The sequence below is a fragment of the Strix uralensis genome, chromosome Z (assembly GCF_047716275.1).
Source record: "Strix uralensis isolate ZFMK-TIS-50842 chromosome Z, bStrUra1, whole genome shotgun sequence".
Lineage (NCBI taxonomy): Eukaryota > Metazoa > Chordata > Aves > Strigiformes > Strigidae > Strix > Strix uralensis.
This window is the reverse complement of record NC_134012.1, coordinates 100,842,730-100,866,673: the sequence shown is the minus strand read 5'-3', so window position 1 is coordinate 100,866,673 and position 23,944 is coordinate 100,842,730. Positions and strand designations below refer to the sequence as shown.

Here is a 23,944-nt window from a genome sequence, read left to right as displayed (position 1 = left end):
ATAAAGTTCTGTCTAGTGATCCACATTGTTCAGTATTTACCACCTCTGTGATACGTGCATACACTTTCAATTGCAGTTTTATTATTATATGGTATATTAGAGAGTATAGGATCAAGAATATATCCCTGGCTCTAGAGTGAGAAGTCCCAGTAAAAAAATTAAAAATCTGCTCAGTCACCATTTCTATTTAGACACTTTATGGCTACAAATTTGATTTAGCATATAGATACCATATTTATTTCCAATTCTCTAATTTCTTGGGCAAAAAAATCCTCCCAGAAATCTACTATAACAATACAAATTATCACCAAAAATTTATGCCAACATCTTCCATTTTCATACACCGATACTGACTGGTTTTAATTGCACGGACCTTTCTATTATCTTATGTCTCAAAGATGCCAACCTGAGAGACCATCAGGTAACTCAAGGGTTGGTCGGTTTGTTCCAGACCACTGGAAACTTCAATATTCCAAAGTTATGGTCAAGAATTGAAGGTCCTGAGAATTTCTCAGCTCTTCCACGAGCTACGTTTTAATCTGGATATAATGACCTGAAAAGATCTGCGTTCGGACAAGCTTTTTAAAACCACTTCTTTCAAGATAGTACTAATTTTTTTAATATTTTTTTTTTATATGTAAAAATACACTTGCAATTCCCCAACAGCCATTTGATTCACTCCACTTATGTTCTCTCTGGCTGATAATTTGACTCCTGCACAGGGCAATTCTCTTCTGATTTAAGAGATAACCTCACCAAAGGTAGTGGTGATGAGACAGTCATGTATGTTTTACTAATTAAGTGGGTTAATAGCCAGAAAGGAAAGCAATGTGTTCCATGCAATTAAAAAAAAACAACAAAGCATAAAAAAACACACCAAAAAACCCCCAGAAATCTAAATACTATAGGTTCATAAAAAGCCCAACCTGAACATCTCTGATGTTTAGGATCTATAATAATCATTAATAGTCACCAGTAGTTTATGAGTATGTTGTTATTAGTTGTAATTATTTATAATTATTAGTAATTTTCATATAATATCATTCCATATAATTCCAATAAAAATTATGCAGTATTTAAAATAATATTCCATTTTAAAGCTCTACTGCCACTATAATATAAAACCAAGCTCAAAGCTGGAATGCAAAGACTGTTCCAACACTACAGGATTCCCTTCTCTTTGGGATTCCTTCTCGACTGCGTTTCGAGAGCAAAATCGGCGATAAATCTCAAACAAACTACCTTGTTGTTCTCCATATAACCCAAATGTGCCAGCCAGCCTGTGCTCCTCTAGTTGACAGTATCAGCATCCTCAATTTCATGAGGTTAATCACATACCAGAAACCTTTCAATAATGACTTACGCTTCCGAATATATTCGGAAATAAATTCCATCGTATTCTTAAGGCCCTTTGTTCCGAACTCAATCTGTGCTTCAGATACAAGTACTACAACCCAATCCTGTTTGGAGCAATCCCTGAAACCTCCACACGTATCTCCCAAATAATCCCCCCCTCATCTGGCAGCCAGCCAGGGAGCTGTTGAGCAAACAGCTCTTTAGCTGATATTAGTTATTTTTCTTGTGATGGAGTTGAACTCAAGACCAGCCCCATGCTACGAGGACACACCGACCATACGTACGTCTGCCTGCTCATTTTGATTTCCAACCAAGCAAGCTGCTGTAACCTGGGAAATTGATATTTATATGTATTATGTGAGAGATTACTGGAGCACTAATCAGATTTATCTAGGGGAGAGAGGCAAAACAACTCATTTCCCAGGATTATTAAATAAGAATTTTAAATTTAACCTTTTTTTTGTTAAAGGTCAGAATATAGCTAGCTTATAAAGTGACCTCAGCACTGCTATTCACTTGGGCAACTGGAAGTAGCGATAACCCCAATACTGGGATTATTACATGGGTATTTTCTAACTAGGAATTTACCTTATAAGAAAACAGATGGAAAGATGAGAGCACTGCTGCATGTGTGAATATTCTCACACTGCTGCCTTGTTTTCAAACTCGACTTCACAGATGACACCTTAGGAGGATATATTTACCACACAAGGAAACATTCTTCCTTGATCTAAATACTACCAATAATTAAAAAAAAAAAAAAAATCAGAGTAATTACACTCTTGCTTAGTAACACAGCACGTTCTGTGACAGGGCATACCCCATCCAAATGGTTCTCTCCTAATGAGGTAAAAGTAAAATCTTTCACAAAAATTATCCCAACTCAGCAGCACAAGCGTTGCCTGTGCCGGGTGCGCTGCTCAGGATGAGGCTTTTCATCCATTTGTTGCTCAGTTTACAAGGCAGGAGGAGCAGCGACTAAAAATCAACTAATCCAACTGAACTGATGGAAAATTCAGTACAAAAATCAACAGTTCCAATAGCTATTACTTGGGTTTAAGCGTTTAACTTTTTTCTCCTTGCAAGAAAATACCTTCAGGTTTCTAGTCATTAGTTTTTCATGTAGTTTATAAAAAATTGCACATTAAAGAGCCTTTTACCCCAAATAACTGCTTACGGAGCACACTAACAGCAAGTCTATAAAGATCTCCTAAAGTACAAAATTTCCCATGTGTTTACCAAAAGGCAGGCTATGTACAGTAAACACTATAATTCTTTTCTGAACTATTATTAATTTATCAACATTCACTCCCTCAGCTACTGCCTCAACCTGGAAGCTCGTATTTAGTCTGTGTTCACTGGCAGCTGAACAGGAGCCAGCAGTGTGCCCAGGTGGCCAAGAAGGCCAGTGACATCCTGGCTTGTATCAGCACTAGCGTGGCCAGCAGGGACAGGGAAGGGATCTTACCCCTGGACTCGGCACTGGGGAGGCCACACCTCGATGAGTGGGTTCAGTTCTGGGCCCCTCACTCCAAAAAGGCCATTGAATGACTCGAGCGTGTCCAGAGAAGGGCAACGGAGCTGGTGCAGGGTCTGGAGCACAGGTGTGATGGGGAGCGGCTGAGGGAACTGGGGGGGTTTAGTCTGGAGAAGAGGAGGCTGAGGGGAGACCTCATGGCCCTCTCCAACTCCCTGAAAGGAGGGTGCAGAGAACTGGGGATGAGTCTCTTGAGCCAAGGAACAAGCGCCAGGCCAAGAGGGAATGGCCTCAAGCTGCACCAGGGCAGGGTCAGACTGGCTCTTAGGAAGGATTTCTTTGCAGAAGGGGTTGTTGGGCGTTGGAATGGGCTGCCCAGGGCAGGGGGGGAATCCCCATCCCTGGAGGGGTTGAAGAGTCGGGTTGACCCAGCGCTGAGGGATCTGGTGGAGTTGGGAACAGTCAGTGTGAGGTTCATGGTTGGACTGGAGGATCTTCAAGGGCTTTTCCAACCCAGATGATTCTGTGATTCACGTAACAGAAATCCTTTCTGAAGCATCCTTGGCTCTAAGCAGAGCCTTCACACGCTTGCGTGGATCACCTCGCTAATAAATCAAGATACACGTGGTGAAATGAGTTCCCATGATCTGGATCCATCTTTGGAGGGGACCCGCTCCTGGTATCACCCCCACATCCATAAATGACACTGGTCTTGCTGGGTTTTTGTTTGGGTTGGAGTTGGGGGGGTTTTTTTTGGTTTTGTTTTTTTGGTTTTTTTGTTTGTTTGGTTGGGTTTTTTTATGTATTAAATGGAATAAGGGCAAGGCACCCCCTGCAGGAAATAGGCGCTGGAGAACAAACATGAAATTGGTTATGTTTAAAAATATAAATTCACAAGTTGAGTGTTTATTTTAAGTGGTTCACATCTGTTGGAAATCTGTTTTCATCTAAAAATAAACACTGTTAAGCACTAGCTGTTGAGGTTAAGAATAAGGTAAAGACCTGACTGTGACAATTAGTGGCTCTTAGGGAATGTACATCAACACAGGGATCCTCCCAGGGTATAAAAAGATGAGAAGAAATCTTTAAATTATCTCTGCAGCTGATACAAGCTCAGCGTGTTGCTTGAAGAACTGATGGCTGAGCTTCAAAGAGATGACGTGCTATCGCTTCGCCAGACCTTCCTCAAGACTAAGTTTAACCATAACTCATAGAAAACCAACAAAATCATATCAAATCACATAATTCAGCATATTCCAGCCCTTTCATTTCCCATACAGGCATTTACCAAGTCAAACGTCCTCAGACAAGACCTTCCTGTCTTAACAAGACTATTCAAAATCAAGCTAAGACAGCGCTAACTGCACAACTCTGTCAGCGCCGCGACGTTACGTTGTATTGAAATAAATCCAACATTGCAATTGCTCTTCTTCTAAGTGGAGGCATTTAAGCATCAAAGCAAGCCTGAGCTCGTGAGGCAACTTCTGTCGCACGCAATGACTTAAACGTGCCCATCAACCTCTTCTTCCTAGTTCCTTCTCGCCGGATCCGTTTCTATCCGGCCCTTTTTGCCTCTGTTATCCTTCTCCCCTCAGAAATGCAACGGCGAGGAAGGAGCTGAATCACACAGCAGCAACCAAACTCTATTCCCATTAAATAGGAAGGAATTACATGAAATTGTTGCCGTTATCTTGCACTGCAGCTCAGCAGACCAGCTCAGGGACAGTGAAGGAACCTCCATAATAGACAATAGTACAGCGGCAGACTACTTGAACAGCTAATGATAAATGCAGGATTATTATTTATAAATAGAGAATTAATAGCTTTCAGGCCTCGAACTACTCAACTTTTGCTTTTAAAACATCCTCTGAAGCGTACAGACCTCCCAAAGAAACTTGCTCAACTTACAGAAGCAACAAACTCAGCTAAGAATTAATTCCTTAATACAGGTTTGTATTAAATCTTTTCCCTTCATTTCTTTTTTTTTTGCACAATAGCATTATTCCCTCTAAATTAATTAGGTGAGCGCGTGTAGTTATCTGAATATGAATTTCCTCATGTTTTCAGTATTTGCTGAAACTTTCCACCTGGGATTAAAGTTTCTGGACCCCAGAGAAAAGAGCAGCCCTTCAATTAGAAAGGTGAGAAAACGTGCATTTAAAATGAGCTTTCTGCAAAAAGCTGCAACGGCTACTCTTAAAATTAAGAGCAACAGATAAAACCTGACACGTTAAAAACTCCTCAAGAGGTTTGCTCAGGTTTGTTGGGCTTTTATAAAAAAGCTCTTCAAAATCTGTTCTCCTAGGGCCTGTATTTCTACAGACACATGGTTTCTGATGGAGGATATAGCGAGGTTGGAGCTGTTTGTGAAACACTGATGCGCTGGGCGGGGGGGGGGGATCAGCCCCTTCCAGAGCCTCCCCGGGCAGAATCAAACTGCACATCACAAAAACACTTGCAAATGGTCACTTGTAAAATGTCTCTGAGTTATCAAAATCAAACTTTGATGCTCAGTGCCTTGCCCCACCTTTGAGGCACATCAAGCACCTACAAACCACTTCTCTTTGATAACGGAGGTTGAAGGCTCAACTACTTCATTTACACGGCGAGTTAAACTACAGGCTTGGATCTCCTAGGATGAATTTTACTTTTCTGTCCAGGAAATTAGCAATTCCTCCATCCAAATATTTTGTTTTTCTAACCTGTATTCACGCTGGATGATGAATTTTTCTATCAAGAGGGCATACAGTTATCTCCAGACCACCCATAATGTCGAATCAAATATTTAAGCCACAGGCACTTTGACTAAAAAAACCTAAATGACAACAGATATTTATCCCGCGTTCTTTTTTCTTGCATTCTTTGGAAGCTGTAGAGAAGATTAGAAATTATTTGCCAGGATTGCGGTCAGTTTTGCCACAAATCCCAACAGATATGCTGCGTGTTCAAACAAATCACAACCACAGTCTGTGGAAGAAGCAGCATTTAAAAAAAATTAAGAAAAAAACAGAATTATGGTATACTACCTACACTTTTTTGTTGTTTTGTTGCCTATTCCTTTGAATATGATTTAAAACTTTTTCTTTTCTCCTCACTAACCAGGGGGAGAAGACTAACAAGAATATTCCACCGTCACTAATTATGGAAGAGAAGAGCTGCAACTGAAGACAGATTTCTACCAACAAGCAAAAACAGGAGAGGCAGAATTAGCAGCAAAGTATCGGATAGTTCTGAACCATCAAAGCGTGCACATGAGAACAAAATTCCCAAGGGGCTCAATAAGATCTGAATTTTTGTTTCAGGAGCACCACTCATTTCTTACAAGAGCTGCTGTCTGCTCACATTATCCCAAAATGAGACCTTGTGCTGCCTGCCCTAAGCTGAAGTCTGACGGACTCCGCTACTCCCTTGTTATGTTTTTCCCTCATTATTTGCTCCAGTGTTTCCCTGGTATAAAATTTTAGCATGCTAGAAAGAGATAAATTAATTCCCATCTCTCCTACAGACAGCCTGAGAGAGGCCATTTAGCCAGGATGTTAACGACCAAATCTGTGAAAAGGAAGAACCATCAATCCATCCACAAATAATCAGAAACGTAGACGCGCGGCAAATTAAGAGTAGTCTGAAAAGCCTGAAAGAAATCTTCCAGTTCTGTCTAAAATACAAAGTTCTGTAGGTTTTTTTAAGTCTAATCAAAACAACTAAAAAACTATTTTTTTTTTTCTCCCCCATGGATCTCATCGCCATCAATAACAGCCGAGGCAGCAAGACCTCGCTGAGGCCCAACGCACAGGGAAAGGCACAGGGGTCATGGTGAGCCTGGGAGCCCCAAAGCCACCACCCTGGAGAACAGGTCCATGCTCCAGAGGTTGGGGGAAGCTCTGTTCCGCAAAAAGACCAGGAAAAACCTGCAGGGAACTCCAGGTGCTGTGGCCTACCCCTGGGGCCAGCCGTTCTGGTTGTTGCTTTGCTTTACAGCTCCAAAAAAAGATCGATACCTACTACTATCCTTGTTTTCTGCTACGTAGGCTTTAGTTTGTAATCTTAGATTTAGAGGGGGAGGTTGGTTCCTTTTTTTGGTGTCAAACCCCCAAAGAAGAAACTATAATCCCCTAAATTCCACTGCGATAAATCCCAGAGCCACAGACCAGACCCAGAAGCAAGGATGAACGCATCAAGCTTCACCCGTGTTAGCACAGACACTTCTCTGAGACTGATCCTGCCTTTCCTGATTTCTATCTTGTTCAGACCATCTCAGAAATCTGAAAATCCTTCCCCGTCACCTCTCACTTAGTGAGAAGCCACGCAGGCCACCAACGTTTGTCTACAAAATGCATATGTTGAAAAAATTCTAAAAATACATCCCTGTCTCATTTAATTCGTGGTTATTTCTTAATGCAAAAACCAGACAGGAAGGAGATTTTACAGCAATACCTTTTTCAAGCCACTCTTCTGGTGCTGGGTTTTTGATCCTATGCTGCGGTGGTAGCCATCTATTTAGCTGATGAGTTTATTAACAGAGAAAACAAGATGCTCACTCAGCCATGAATTTAGGGACGTTACCTGTCACAGTGAAACCATACCAGATGCTAAATGGCACTCTGGGCAACTTGGCCTACCACAGAATCATCTTGGTTGGAAAAGCCCTTGAAGATCCTCCAGCTCAATCATGAACCTCACACTGACCGTTCCCAACTCCACCAGATCCCTCAGCGCTGGGTCAACCCGACTCTTCAACCCCTCCAGGGATGGGGACTCCCCCCCTGCCCTGGGCAGCCCATTCCAACGCCCAACAACCCCTTCTGCAAAGAAATACTTCCTAAGAGCCAGTCTGACCCTGCCCTGGCGCAGCTTGAGGCCATTCCCTCTTGTCCTGGTGCTTGTTCCTTGGGTCAAGAGACTCATCCCCCCTCTCTGCACCCTCCTTTCAGGGAGTTGTAGAGGGCCATGAGGTCTCCCCTCAGCCTCCTCTTCTCCACACTAAACCCCCCCAGTTCCCTCAGCCGCTCCCCATCACACCTGTGCTCCAGACCCTGCACCAGCTTTGTTGCCCTTCTCTGGACACGCTCGAGTCATTCAATGGCCTTTTTGGAGTGAGGGGTCCAAAACTGAACCCACTCATCGAGCGGTGGCCTCCCCAGTGCCGAGTCCAGGGGTCAGATCCCTTCCCTGTCCCTGCTGGCCACGCTATTGCTGATACAAGCCAGGATGCCATTGGCCTTCTTGGCCACCTGGGCACACTGCTGGCTCCTGTTCAGCCGGCTGGCAACCAACCCCCCCAGGTCTCTCTCTGACTGGCAGCTCTCCAGCCACTCCTCCCCAAGCCTGTAGCACTGCTGGGGGTTGTTGTGGCCCAAGTGCAGAATCCGGCATTTGGCCTTATCGCATCAGGCGCTAAAGCATCCAAGCAACCTCACGTTGAGCAGGTAAATTCAGGAGCTTAGTCCCAATGGATCGCTTTTCCAGTCAATGGAGCGAGAGAAGCTATTCCTGAGCGCCCTCTGGGACAATATGTACAGCACTCTGAGATGGGAACTACTTCTCTCTCTGCATTCATATATATCTAAATTTGGTACTTCCAGTTAGGCAGCGTGAATGCTTTGCTAAGGTGTCAACTCCTCACCTTTGCATCCAACTGCTTCTAAAGGTCTCCAGGCTCTTCCATGTGAAGAACTTGGAAGCTTGTAGAAGTAACTGGAAAGAAAGTGGGATAAATCAGCCTAGCTGCCCCAAGAGGAGTGACTGCTCTTTCAGAGAACTAAAGGACATGACCAGACAAGAGGAAAAGGCCATCTAGAAGGGTCTAGTTCTTACCTGCCAAAACTCTGACTTCGGCATCATTTCCCGTTCTCGAACTGGCCGGGTTTTTTGCCAGGCATCTGTAGATCCCGCTGTCCCCGTGCTGAACCCTGCTGATCTGTAACGCTCCGGAGGGCAGGACGGCCACCCGCGTGTCAGATGGGCTCAGCAACAAGTCCTCCTGGTTTCGTTGCCAGTGCACCACGGGCATGGGTTCCCCAACAACTTCACACTTCAGCAGAATTGTGTCTCCTGCAAAAGCCGTGACAGATTCTGTCTCGGAAAGAAACCTCAGTGGTCCTGTGAACACAAAAAAAAAAAAAGCACAATTATAGAGCTGCTGAAAGTAGCAGTCACGCGCTGTTTCCATGCTGATTTGGATTTTGTTAATAATCCAGACTAAAAATAAATAAATAAATCATTTATGCGATGTTCTGAAAACTACTTCGAGGTTGCTATAATGGCAGGGTGACTAACACTTTCCTTGGTAAATTACACTCATTAACAGCCAAGACAAGATGTGTTATCAACATCAAGAGTAACAAATTGCACCTTCCTTACAAACCCACGCAGGAACAACTTTAACAAAGTACAGATGCACCAGCGTGCAAGGCAAGCTGCTCAGAACGGGGTGGCATTCAAAGGCAAGAACAACTAAACCTACGTAAGGCTAGGAAAATGTTACAGTCGCATCTTGCTGTATTTCTCCTTCCCTGCAAATCAAAGAAAAAATACTCTAAAAAGCCACTCCTAAGTTACTTGGGTCACTTAATCAAAATACTTTGAACAGGGAATGGCCTGTGTCTGCTTTTCCATGAAACATTTTTGACTCGCAAGGGCAGAGCTTGGGGCTTTAATTGCACAAGCTCCAGACATCCCAGTCTCACTCGCTGCAAAAACACGAGAACTGTGTCCTTCAAACGCTACAGAAGAAAAACCCAGCAAGAACAGGAGAAGGTCTGCAAGATTCAGAATGCAAATGGAAGATGATGTCAGGAACAGGAACTTTATTACCTGGAAGCATCACTACTTTACAAATAGCATAGAAAAATGAATAATCAGCCCTCTTTCCAGTCAACTATAAGAAGGATAAATCACGAAGATACACTGAAGCAACTGCATGGATGAGGGATGTGCTAGAGATGGTGTGGACCTATTTTGGGGACCTGCTCTGGCTCCAGTCCTGACCAGTCCCCAGCCCTCTGCGCACGCTCGCCTGGCCGCAGTGACTATTTGGAGCCGTACTAGGAAATACGGTCACTCAAAAGTGTGCTCCAACGTGCACCAAGTGTTTGAGGGAGTAAAAAAACCCGAAAGACAACCCTAAAAGCCATGAAAAAGTATATAGGAAACAAGCATGTTTTAAATTATGTCAGCCAGTATTCAGTGAAGGCTTTTAAAAAGGAGCTGAGGAAGCAAAGAATAAAGACCCCAACTTGCTCGGCATTAAAACGCCACCTAATTATTGAGCAAATAAGTGCTGGGGAATGATCGTGTACTGGAAAAGGCATTTGAGGGGGGCCCCCATGTTCATTCCTGTATGTGAAGAGCGTACGTGAATCTACCATCACGTGGGCCGTGGTATTTCCCAACTGCCATGGTTACAAGTTAGTCCTACGAACAACGTGAGTGAAGCAGCAGCTCGGTCCCAGACCCATCCCCACAAGCCTCCCTGTCCCAGTGAGGATGCTTCTTTTCTCCTGTGGACAGAGACACAAGTAACAGCTTCTTACCCCCAGCAAAGCTGGTGCAAGATAGAAAAATAGAAGCGTTCAACACTTTAATTAAAAAAAAAAATTTAAACAAGAAAAATGTAGTGTGAACAGTGATGGAAAATTGTTGAAAATTTCAGATTTTTCCAGGCAGAAAGACAGCTAAATCTAACAATTTACTGTAAAAATTACAAGTAAAATAATTGCCACTGAAGGATTTTTTTTTTTTTGATGGCAGCACCATACCTGCCATGCCCCCAACACAAGCCAGCTCACACTTTGTCCTGTCTCTGCACCGTCTCCCTTTCTGCAGGCATCCCAACTGTTTTTCTTTTAAAGTTTCATAAAAATCATAAAATCTACACGTAATAGATTGGGATGTTGCGAAAAACCTTTTGCTGTGTCCCAGTGAAAAGCCGCCAGCCACCTTTTCCCATGGTTACGTTCAAAACCCATTTATCTCTCTTCAGGAGCGTAATATATGAGATCTCAAAACCATCATTGGGTCTTTACAGCTCTCTTGGCTGATGTTGATTTATTTTAAAGACAGTTTTTAAAGCTACACAGATGTTTGGGCTGTTGTGAGATGGCTCAAGGGAACCAAGCGGCAAAATCAGGCTGAGAAAGTCACTTTTTGAGACAGACTCTGGAATTAGACTTTGAAGGTCCTTGATGATGCTTCGCCCTGTAGCTAAAGGGTCGCAGATGCACCTCCTTGCATTACACCCAAACCTACTTAAACTTAAATGAAAGCAGTCCTCAACTCCGATTTACCACGCAGGTTGGTTGGCAGCCTATCAGGCTCCCCATCTTTCCTTACAGAAGGCCCAATTATTAAGCAATTAAAGTTCACTTAATAAAAAGGCTTATCATTTGGGGGACAGACCTCAGGGTCTGGAACATGTTTAGCTATTAAATATTCAGCAATTTAGTAGCACTCAGCACAATCCCCAAGAGAAGAACTGCTTTAAATGCTTTGTTTGTTTCAAATTAAAGTCTGCAAGGTTACTTAACATCAAGACAAGACCTTTTTTTCACTTTCAATTCACATAATAGCTGAAGGGCAAGAAACCAAGGTAATGAAAAAGAGTGATTTCCGTCTGCTTGCCTCAGAAAATAGGAAAGAGTAGAAAGCATGGGTGAGTGAAGCTGGAAATGTAAATATTTTAGAAACTACTAAATTGCTCTTCCACAGGCTAGTTTCCAAAAAGGTGCGATACTTTAGTTACTTTATGTTCTTTTTCCTTTGCTAACTCCACTTTACAATTCTGAAAAGATTTGCGCCGAATAACGTACAGCAGAATATCAGACCGAGACGCGCAGACTTCACCAAACAATCCAAGCACAGATGTGGCGTTTGACTTCGTTCCCAGAAACAGAACCACAGAATCATCTCGGTTGGAAAAGCCCTTGAAGATCATCCAAGTCCAACCATGAACCTCACACTGACCCTTCTCAACTCCACCAGATCCCTCAGCGCTGGGTCAACCCGACTCTTCAACCCCTCCAGGGATAGGGACTCCCCCCCTGCCCTGGGCAGCCCATTCCAACGCCCAACAGCCCCTTCTGCAAAGAAATACTTCCTAAGAGCCAGTCTGACCCTGCCCTGGCGCAGCTTGAGGCCATTCCCTCTTGTCCTGGCGCTTGTTCCTTGGCTCAAGAGACTCATCCCCCCCTCTCTGCACCCTCCTTTCAGAGAGTTGTAGAGGACCATGAGAAAACAGGAGCTAAACTGTTCCCACTCTTGTTGCAAACCCCACCTGAGGGGACTGGAAGCTGTAGATCTCAGAGAAAATAAAACTGATTAGAAGTCGGACGCTCAAATTTCTGATTTAGAAGAAACTAATCTGGGGGGAAGGAAGGAAAAAAAAAAAATCAAGTTATCAATATGCTTTCAGCAATATTGCCAGCTGGGGAATTCCTGCAGTACAGTATCAGGCAGCCACCCCGAATACCAACTGTCAGCCTAATGAGGAGGACTCGAAGGGAAGGATTTTAATCTTACAAGAAAATGAATATTAATAAGATATTTTATGTCTTTGCATTTTTTATATATGAAATTTGGGCAGCTAATAGATAGAAGTTAAACCAATTTGCCACAAAGGGCACCTCAGTACAAAGTGAAGGAAAGGAAGGCGCTTTACTGTCTGAAAAGCTGAGGATGGAAACCTGCCTGGTGTTTCCGAAGCAGATGAGGCCAAAAGACGACGCATCAAGTAATCGTAGGCCTACTCACTAGTACCTGTTTTAACAAGAAAAAAGTTCAACCACTCCTCAAACCTTTGCCCAATATCAGAAATACTTCATCCTGCCAGGAGCTGAATGACCCAAATAACACTTATCCACGACAAGGTAAGACTCTACTCCAAGAATGCTGAAGGAAACACAAAATCTTCACAAGGAGACGGTAATTTACTCTACAGTCCCGGTTTCCACCTGCTCGTTTCAGCTGTTGGCATGGTAGACACGTGACCATGGATGATTTTTTCTTATTAACACTCAATTTTCATCAAATTCACACACCTAAGCTAAAAATAGATCAACACTGTTAATGTGGGAGCATTTGTCCTTTATGCCTAAATTAGGCCACCCATCTCCCAAGGTTCCTACGTACTCAGTGCAGAGTGGGGCAGAGAGGAATCCTCTTGCCTTCACCTGGCTGGGGAACCCATGGGGGTTACCTAAATTAGATGACTACACGTTAATTGTATTAATACCCAGATAGGATTAATCAAGAGCTCGTGACCACTACAAATAAGGCAGGACCTCTTCTTTCTTTTTTTTCTTTTCAACACAATCCACACTCAGTATTCTGACTATGCAGAGTACGTTTAAATCTCAATAAACTTCACCCTTGAACACAAATTCTGATGGGGATGCACAGACACGGTCCCCCCACGATCATATCACAAATACCCCGTGAAACAGGCAATAGAGACGTGTCTGCTGCTTGTGATTTATGATGCGAACGTACGATTGTCTTGATTTCTCCTTAATTTGAACATAAGCAAGCTTAACTAGAAGTTAACATGGCTGGTTGAGAGCAAATAAATTCTTGGAAATGACAATATAGTCAAAAGGTTCAACACCACGTATCATCTCTGCCTGAAACTCCTCCATCAAAAAGGTATTTTAAAAGTGTGCCCACCGAAGCGATAAAAAGTGTTTCAGAGAAAGAGCAACACAGCATCCTTAGAAATAAACTTATACAACTCTTAATTTGTTATGTTTTGGTTTCCCCAGGCCCCAGGTGTTATTTCCGCAGCAACCCAGTTGTAACCCACCATCGCAGCTCCCTGGGGATACCAAAACGCGGCTGGGCGTGCCGCTGAGCATCCAGCAGCGGCAACCAAAGGGAGAACAGACACAACTGAAGGTCTGCAAGGTTGATTTAAGAAGTCGGGCTTCAACAAGGATGACTCTGGTCTACGGCCTTGACTGCACAAGGTAAGGATCAACGTGGGCTTGGCTTCAAAATTGTGTACTGAGATGCAAATAGTTATGAAGCACAGTGGCAGGTAGGTCCAAATAGCTCCAGATTAACTGAAGCACAGCTAGTTACATATATTTTTTTTTATATATACACACACTTATGTATAAAATTATCTCAATTATTATATAACTGAGTGCACCACAGTCTTTAATTTGTCTGACGTAAGCAAAAGGCAATACAATTTCAATTTCATAGATGAGAAACCGACTCTCCAAAATACAGCTTAAAATACCGCAAGACAACAAAGCAAAGCTTATAAAATGTGACAACTTCTAATTGAGAAGAGTTCCTCAGGCTTTTTAGGCACTTTTGAAGATGCTACAGTGACTGACTCGCTTGCTCAAAGCCACAGGAGAAACCTAAGGTCAGCAGAGGTTTGAAGCAGGTTTTCCCAAGCTCTTCTATAAATATATCAGCGTTTCCTTCCCTTCCATAAAACCGAGTGGGAGTTTCTTTTGGGGAAAATACAGTCCAGGGACCGCCCAGGAGGGAGAGGAAGGTTGGGTGTATGTTGAGTTCTCAGTTCTTCAGCAGAAAAGAGAAAAATCCTCATAAGGGAATGAGCTTAACACACAATTCAAGTTTGTGGGCTTCTATTGAAGAGTGGTTGAAAGTCTACTTCCTGCAAAGAAAACTTAGGGACCACCGTCACCAGATACCCTAAAAATAAAACAATAAATGAAGAGCTTCAGACAACACTATTATGTTTAATATTTTTTTTTTTATACTTGTTCAATGAATATCTACTTAATATTCTTTTCTGCTGTCCTCTTCGCGCATGTCTCGTTGCTTTTGGATCGAGGAGTGAGTCGTCCCGCTTCGTGCCAGGGGAGGGAAAGCAGCTTCAATGTTTTCTAGCCAGATCCAGCCCAAACTCCAAGCCAAACAAAGCATTTGGCCTCATTTCAGGAGAATCAAACCACGACAGCTTTTTTAGCCTACACATTTAAGCGCGAGAGAATTATTTCTGCAACTTGTATTTAGCATTCAATTAGCATACTGGAAAATGCATCTTGACATTCTTGAAGTCTTCTAGTCTTTAGACACCCCTCAGAGATCTCCTGTGAAGACTGAAAGAGGCAGTCCCCGCAATTCTCTCTCCACAGCTCTTTTGGGAGGAGGGTAATTTTGTTGACCTCAAACAGCAGCACAACTCTGGAGCGAAGCTCTGGACTGGGTCAACTTGTAACAAAGTCAAAGAAACGAGGCACAGAGATTTTATAGTTGACTTGAAAAACAATAATATATATAAATAGATATATAAGAGAGGATTTAGGGGAGAGTTTAAGCTCAAACACTTAAGCTGTGTTGCAACCCTGATGTTACTTCACCATGGAAGTGCCCCGGTTGCCCAGGCATCCTCATCTTATGAGGAGGTTTTAATCCTGGTAGTTTACTGTTAGATCAGGTTCCTCCTAACAGCAGGAGAGCCACCATGTTTCCTCTTAAACCACATGGAGAAAAAGGTCGGAAGCCACCGAATTCCTCCATCAGCCCTACCCTCATGCAGACGTGTTCACACAAGTGCTGCTGAACTCACTGTAGGCGAGATAGAAACCGTAACTCATGAACAGACAATTCAGAATATCCCACGTAGGAAGGAAGTTTCCTCTTGTCTAGTATGGGGACACATCGAGGTCTCCTCCAGCGCAGCAATTTTCTCTCCCAGCATGTACAGTCCATTACAAATATTATAGCACCAATTCTTGGCAGCAATCTAATTCCACCACGAAAGGCTAGCTGAAGGAAGATGAAGCCAGGATCTGCCCTTTGAAGCCTCTTACCTCTCACAAGAAATAAATGAACTTATTATTGTGAAAAAGACTTTTCCCTAACCTATGTTACTGATGTCAGCTCAGATTATCAAACCCGCAAGAATTTTAAAATCTAATTTACTTGTCACCTTTTATGCGGCTCGCTTGCTGGCTGCGCTCAGCATAACGCACGGAAACAATCTATTTTTTCCATCCACATATTTATGCTGTAGGGGGATTTTCATCAAGGATTCAATGCCTTCGTGGTCAGTTCTACTTAGTCTTTACAGATCTTTCTTTCTGATAGAAGGCACTAGCACAAAGCTGTCCTGCCTGAATGTTCCACGCATGCACGATACGCTCAGAACAACAAAAATTTCAATTTTAACCAACGCATTCAAGTACAACCCTCAAGATTACTTTTCTATTGGTTCTACTGATTTGTCAGCATTTCAGAGTTCACGGGAGCCAAATCTGACATTCTTCAAGACCACGGCTTGAAACTATGACCTTCTTATAGCCACGGGCAAAGACAAAGCTCCAGAGCTCCCCACCTATAACCCACTATGGCTGTTGACTCAGTAGGTTGGATCTAGTTCCTCTGTCTCATGATCCCTACAAGATACAGCCACAGCTTTCAGCTTAAGACTATTTGCTATTTTCTCAAAGAGGGGAAAAATCATAAAATCACAAATAGTTGATTTGGGAGGGACCTTTAAAGGTCATCTAGTCCAACCCTCCTTCAATAAGCAGGGCCATCATCAACTAGATGAGGTTGCTCAGGGCCCCGTCCAACCCAGTCTGGAATGTTTCTAGGGATAGGGCATCCACAACTTCCTCTGGGCAACCTAGTCCAGTGTTTCACCACCCTCGCAGTAAAGAATTTTTTCCTTGTATCTGGTCTGAAAAGACAGTAGATATTCAAAGCAACAACTGCGCTAATATTTATTAACAAGCCTACACAATATACTGAATCTCTGGGAGTGTCACTCCCTGTCATTCACAGTAACACAATAGACCTGCACCAGGAAAAGAAATACTACCCTAAATTTTTATCATCCACCGACAAGCCCACCTACTGCTTTGTCCCTGTTAATACACAAATCAGAGGGTGTAAATCTCTTCATCTTCCTGTCAGAGGCTCTTGCCAGCACTCGTGGCTTGCAGCCAGCGAGCAGAACAAGCTACCCATCAGTCGCCAATGAAATCATCAAATCTGCTCCTCCAACAGGAAATAAGCAAGAAAATAAGCCTTTTTTATTGCTGAAGGATCTAAAAAGGGCCGTATTTCAAAATCTCTAATTAAAACAATAAAAAACACAGGCTCTCTCATTTGTGCGCCATGCCCTGGGAGCTCGCTGGTGCTAGCATCGTTTGGTCCATTATATTTAAAGACTCACACTTGGAGAGGTGACTTTGCTCTCATAAAGCACCGTAGAAGTAGCATAAAGATGCCCTGAGTGGACCAGCAATCTCTTGATTTTTTTTGTCCTGTTTTTGTGACTTGCCTCATCTGAGGTACTTCAGAACCACCTCGAAAAGACCTTCAGAGGAATTAGGTGTAACTCCAGCCATACCTTCCAATAAACTAAGAGTCTTCAAGCAGGACAGAGGCATCCCCAGCTCTGGAGGACAACCAAGCAATGCTACACGGTACGACAAGACAACAGCAGCCAGAGCCAAAACCCTGTTGAATCGGAGTTGAACGCACAGGAAGGCAAGAGCCAAGTGAAGCTTGCACAGCATGACAGTCCCCAGCAGCCATAGTAAGGGTTAGCGTGGTCTATAAGACTCCCACAAGCCCCTCTGCCATGCAAACCCCATCCTCTGTGGCTTCTAAATCTGGCTTTGAGCCTCATCTTTCAGAAATCTGAAATGCCTCACATGACGTGACCGTGGTTTGTTCTCCAACGACAGCAGTAGATGCTCCTGAGGTGACAGACCAGTTTTGTTGTATGAAAGGTCAAGCTGTTCAGAGAAAGGAGGGGTAGGACTCCACTACTGTGAATAACAGATTCTGCCTAGACAGCAGAGAAAGTTTTTATGAATATTCCCTTCCCCTGCCCTAATCCAGTTCATGGACAATCCTACAGAGCTTTGAAGATCCAGAACATATCTAAATCATTACTAACACAACTCACAGCAAAAGGCTCCTTCTCCACTCCCTCCTCCACTGACTACCCATAGAAGATCAAATCAAGTTCAAGGCCTCAGTCCTCTAGTTTAAGGCACTTAACATGGGCTCATGATATCTATTTGAAGTAAAGATCAGTGCAAAACTTTCAATTGTCAAACACTCATCTTCAGCAGCCATTTATCTCACTTCTGCTGAAGACCAGACTTTCTCAAGTACTGGGACAGGCCATGGAGCAAACTCTGGCAAGACAAAAGATCCATCAGAGATTTCAAATGCAAGCACAAGGGGAATTTTTTTTTTAACTCATCAAGGGCAAGCATAGGGCATCTCACACACACAGGGTGCAAAATGTAAGTGTGCAAGATCTATGTGGTTCGCTCTTAAATGCCTGAATGCAGAGCACTTGAACTTTACACTCCCCACCAGCCACTCCTCGTTGGTGAGAACAAGCTCCAGCACAGCACCTCTCCTCGCTGGCTCCTCTCTACTTGGAGAGGGAAGTTATCATCAAAGGATTCCAGTAAGATAGGGAAGACTGAAGGAGAAGATGCAAATGACAAGTTCTGACTGCTCTCTATTTTACTTTCAGCTATTTTATACTTTTAGGCTTTGTTTCAGTGGGTATCCATTTTCACAGCTCTTGCCTGGTGAAATCACCTTTGCGAGCCACTTATTCTGCTCAAGATAACTGCAGTTCCTCAGGGGCAGGAGATGCCACTAGGGATTAAAGGGACACAACAGGTCAGGGAATTTTGTTTGGACAAACTTCCAGGAGTATGAACATCAAGCCTTTGACTCCACAAGAATGGGCTAGGAACATCGTACATCATTAATAAAGATGAGACCAACAGGATGTTGGGTTGTTGTATTCAAACCCAGAGGATGTGAAGCAGCTCAAGCCTTGATAGGTTTAACCATGCCAGAGGCAGCATTCATTCTCTCAAGTGCTGCAACACAGTTCAAAAGACAAGGAGGAAAAAGAAAAAACACCAAGCTGAAAGTTTATCTTTTCTCTAGACCATTATTTGACACGTTGCATGAAAACACACTTTAGCTCCGTCTCATCTCATTCCAGACACTGAGACCGTTTCAAAGCACATCCACCAACTTATTTATCACACCAGCTTCCCAGCGGGTTTGGCACGGTGCCATCTGAGCACCGCAAGCGTGACCGTGTTCACCCCTGGAAGGTGGGAATTCCCCCCAGCCCAATCGGGCACGGTCCTGAGGGGACCGACAACGCATCTGGAGATGGCCCGCTCCAGCCACGCACCCACGGGGCGGCTCTTAGCCTCAAACACCTCACTTCTCTTCTTACATCCTACTCACAGGAGGATATAAGCCCTGCAATATTTTACCTGACAGCAAAAAAACTAGAAGTATAAAGAGAACAAATTAATTGGAAAAGCAATTCTGACAGGTTACGTGCCCACCCAAAAAACTCCAAGTCATGCAGCAAACCACACGTCAGAAGCAATGTAAGACTTAAATGAGACATTAAATGGGAGGTTAAATTAGTTTTCTCAGTTGGTCAACACTTTTGAACCTAGTTTTGTATTTTTAAGATCTTTCTTGTATTTTTAAGATCTTTCATTTTGGCTATATTCTTTCCTTTATAGTGTAAAGCCCGTGTTTTCTGCTAATCATAAGGATCACAAAGCTAAGGGTTAAGGACAACCAGACCATAGTCTTAGTTATTAGAATTGTGCCCCAAATACAAGAATTGGCTGAATTTAACAATTAATAAAGAAACAGGCTTGAATTTATTTTTTTTTTAAATGTGTCTTCAAAGACAAATTGCAACAGCATAAAATCCATATTAGGGAAGACATCACACGCTACACAGCTGAACACAAGAATCACATTATAATTGTTGCACTATTATAGGTAGCAATATATTTCTGAAATAATCAATGCCTCATAAGCCCTTAGTATTTATTTATTTATAGGAGATCTATTTAAATGTGCTTTTCCACACGTCAGGATTCAGCCTCCACTCTCTTCTCCTAATCGTTAAAACTAGCAAAATTAATATTACCCCTACCCCCACGATATCAGTGGCTTCCTCAGGAAAACAACTAAACCGGGGTAGTAATTTGGGTCTGACAGATTTACAAATACATCTGTAGGCCAGTAAAGCATTGGAATCATGTGACATATCTTTTTATGAGACAAATTTGGTAAAAGCATGTCAAAGTCCAATCCTGAAATACAACGCAATAAATGAATTAACTGAGCAGAGCGTACTCTCTACGGCCATTAAACGGGAAGAAATGCAGGCAGAGGCAAATACCAACTTGAGAAATGCAGACCCAATTGGCATTTTATTGAACATTAGCAGGCAACCCTAAATCACCAGCTATCGTTGAGCAGAAGTAACCGTTTAGCAGCGGCGGTATTCGTGTTACAGCCATTCCCAGGGGCCCCGGCGCCGCCGTTCCCGTTATCGCACGCGCACGGGACCGGTTCAACCCCGGAGGCACGGGGGGCTGTAGGTATAAGTGAAAAGAGTAAAGTGAAAGGAAAAGGAGGTAAGAACTGCTGGCTAGGGTAGTGCCACGCCATCAAAATACTCCTGACCAAACACCAGAGCCAGGCTCGGGGAGAGAAAATAGCCAAAATCTGTACACCCTTCAATATGGACATTATTTGCTCGTATTTTCCCCATTTTATCTGACAGTTTATACGTCAAGCATATGCCACGTTGCCAGTTCAGGCCGTATTTAAGCTCAGCTTTGTGTCATAATTTGCTTAACATCAGCAACTAGGTCTGGACAATAGTAGCTTCTGGCTCAACCTTCAGCTCCTTGGGAAGCCTGGGCAGAGGAGAGCTCATCCTCTGCAGCGACCCATCAGCTACGGGTTGGTACAAACCAGCCTCTTCTACCTTCTCCATCTTTCCAGGGCTGCAAGAGCTCTTCTTGCCCCTACCTGAGGGAAAAAAACCTCATCCACTTACAGCACAATTACTTAAGTTGGCTCCTTTGATCATGGCAGAAGGGAAAATGGTTCACACAACCAGCTGCAGCTACAACACCGCACAGAAACCCGTCGTTGCTGTTTTCCAGCTCAGAGTTGTTGTTACTGGTCTGTCTAGTAGGGACTAAACAGAAGCAGCGAGTGAGAACCCTGCAGGTTCAGAGTCTTGAAGACAAGCAACAAATGTTTTAACAATAGCCTGGCAAAAAACTGGAAAACTGAGTAGGAGAAAAGTAATAAAATTATACCAGGAGAAACTATCTAACACCAGTTCACAAACTGCAGAATAATCTAGTCCCCAAGACTTTCCCTGGCTTTCGTGCGTGCTTTACCTTCCATTGGCGCGTGTAAAGACTAACACGGTTACCTCGGGCTTTACTACAAAGACCATTTTAGTTCACAAAACCATTTAGCAAACAGGAGTGACCCACATCCACGTCTCCAACTGCAACGTGCTGCCGCAGAGCCAGCGAGACACAGGAAGAGGGGGGTGGGATCCAGCTGGAAAACTGTACACACCGCATACCACAATCATCAAGGTTGGAAAATACCCTTGAAGATCCTCCAGTCCAACCATGAACCTCACACTGACCGTTCTCAACTCCACCAGATCCCTCAGCGCTGGGTCAACACGATTCTTCAACCCCTCCAGGGATGGGGACTCCCCCCCTGCCCTGGGCAGCCCATTCCAACGCCCAACAACCCCTTCTGCAAAGAAATCCTTCCTAAGAGCCAGTCTGACCCTGCCCTGGCGCAGCTTGAGGCCATTCCCTCTCGTCCTGGCGCTGGTTCCTTGGCTCAAGAGACTCATCCCCCCTCTCTACACTCTCCTTTCAGGGAGTTGGAGAGGGCCATGAGGTCTCCCCTCAGCCTCTTCGTCTCCAGACTAAACCGCCCCAGTTCCCTCAGCCGCTCCCCATCACACCTGTGCTCCAGACCCTGCACCAGCTCCGTTGCCCTTCTCTGGACACGCTCGAGTCATTCAATGGCCTTTTTGGAGTGAGGGGCCCAAAACTGAACCCACTCATCAAGTGCCAAGTCCAGGGGTAAGATCCCTTCCCGGTCCCTGCTGGCCACGCTATTGCTGATACAAGCCAGGATGTCACTGGCCTTCTTGGCCACCTGGGCACACCGCTGGCTCATGTTCAACCAGCTAACAATCAACACCCCCCCCTTGCTCTAGCAATCTCCATCTCAAGAGACCAAACACTGACCTGGCACCCATGAAAAGCCACTGGCTACACTCAAAACTCTTGTATGCAAGTAGTCAAAGCCTGCTTTATTTATGTAAGCCTTCTCAATGACTTCAGTGCTACTGACTTTAATGGGACACTCTTTTCGACCACAGACCATTTTCTTGCCCACAGCACCAACAGATAAAATGGTCTGTTCTGACAGGGCTTAGCTCTTCTCCAAAAGCAAAAAATAACCACGGTAACAGTAATATCATCACTGGAAACCAAAGGCCATTAAAATGCAGCAACCTGCTAGCTCTGCTCGGGTGGAATTCTCCAGCATTGTCATGCTTTACCACAAATCTAAGATATATCAGCAGTAGCCTTCAGCAGCAATAAATAACTTGAATATTTTATAGTGTAGCATCTCCGACTTCAAGTCTGTTTTTTATCAGTAGTACAGGATTGGTTACATCAACCCAAACTGCCCCGGTGAATGCTGCAGTGTTACATTTTCTGCAGAGTCATCCTCATTTCCCCTCTTTTATGACTATATAGAGACTATTACATGCTTCATGTTTGCATTTCTCTACACCATATGTCAGGGTTAGACGAGGATATATTGTGGTGGTACTAGAGGTACTTAGTGCAAAATAGAAAGTTGCACCCAAGGTGCAACTCAGGTGGCCTTGTCAGTTCAGAGGAAAAAAATCATAACATATGTGAAAAAGAGTCATCTCCCTTCTTTCCCCAAGTGGGAATTTCAGCATTTGGGAAGGAGCTGTTCAAAAATCAGCCTTCTAACATCAAAAAGGATGTTAAGTGCAAATAAATTAAATCAGAGAGAGAAAACAGGGTGAGAGTAGTTAAAAGGCATGGTGGCATCTTTTTAGCTTTTGCAGGTAATATACAGTGCGTTTACACAAGGCTATTTATCCACTGATCTCAAAATACTTTATAAAGTGTTAATTGACTCCTCAAGCTTCACAATTTTCCCCCGGGAGAAAAAGCAAAAACATTTATATTACATCATTTATAAAACATCATTTTATATTTGTACGAGCGCTGCTTGGAACTTTTTCAGCACGATGGTTTTTCATCATGATTTTTCCCTTGGTCAGTGGTGATTCTGCAGACCGCAGAGCCGGCCAGCATTGATCTCCCCTCAGTTTTCCTTCCCCACAACTCCCAGGCAGCTCCAGAGCTGTGAGGTTGATGATACCCGAGCTGTGTCATGCAATTTATTCCAAGGCAGAGCCCCGATGTGTCCCCGGGACCCCTAAATCACATTACAAGTCTACAAGCACCTACTCCAGCAACCTCTTCACATACGTGGTTAAAAGGGAGAAGGACTCCCAGTGCGGTGTCTCCAGCACATATCGCGCTGTTTTGTGGGCTGATTTTTTGCAGCACTTACAATATTTCAGCTTCTCTTTTTAGTTTGGGAGGTGACTTCAGGGAAATCCCTCTGCACTTCATTCTCTCCCTGTGCCCAACTGGGAGAAAGGGCAGAAACCTTGCTGATAAATCATTGTACCACCTCGTGATGAAAGGCACTACCTTAAGGTTCAGGGGATCCTATATCTATCCTGAAACCAAAGAATAAAAAAAAAATTTCCATTTAAGACGCTTAACTCACAGGGTAGCTACCTCTCAGTCACCGCTGAACAAAGGCACCTACTGTGCAACAATTGACTCGCAATTAAAAGCCAGAAACACGCTTATACAGTCGTGCTGTTTCCTGGCACCTGCCAGAACACAGAAATCTCCGCATCCCAGAAAACGCGTAGCGATGGGCACAGCGAAGAGGGAAGTTCGCTTCTGATTTGTATCAGCAATAGTGTGGCCAGCAGGATCAGGAAAGGGATCTTACCCCTGGGCTCAGCACCGGTGAGGCCACCGCTCGATGACTGGGTTCAGTTTTGGGCCCCTCACTCCAAAAAGGCCATTGAATGACTCGAGCGTGTCCAGAGAAGGGCAACGGAGCTGGTGCAGGGTCTGGAGCACAGGTGTGATGGGGAGCGGCTGAGGGACCTGGGGGGGTTTAGTGTGGAGAAGAGGA

General features: G+C 43.9%; 1 protein-coding gene across 1 annotated transcript in view; it reads right to left on the bottom strand.

Moving 5' to 3' along the window:
* Positions 1–23,944, bottom strand: part of DCC (DCC netrin 1 receptor) — a 641,274-nt gene that overhangs the window by 333,263 nt on the left and 284,067 nt on the right. Inside the window, exon 3 of the mRNA XM_074856359.1 lies at positions 8,648–8,932. Within this exon, the coding sequence (XP_074712460.1) occupies positions 8,648–8,932 (285 nt within the window). The remainder of the gene's footprint in view (positions 1–8,647; positions 8,933–23,944) is intronic.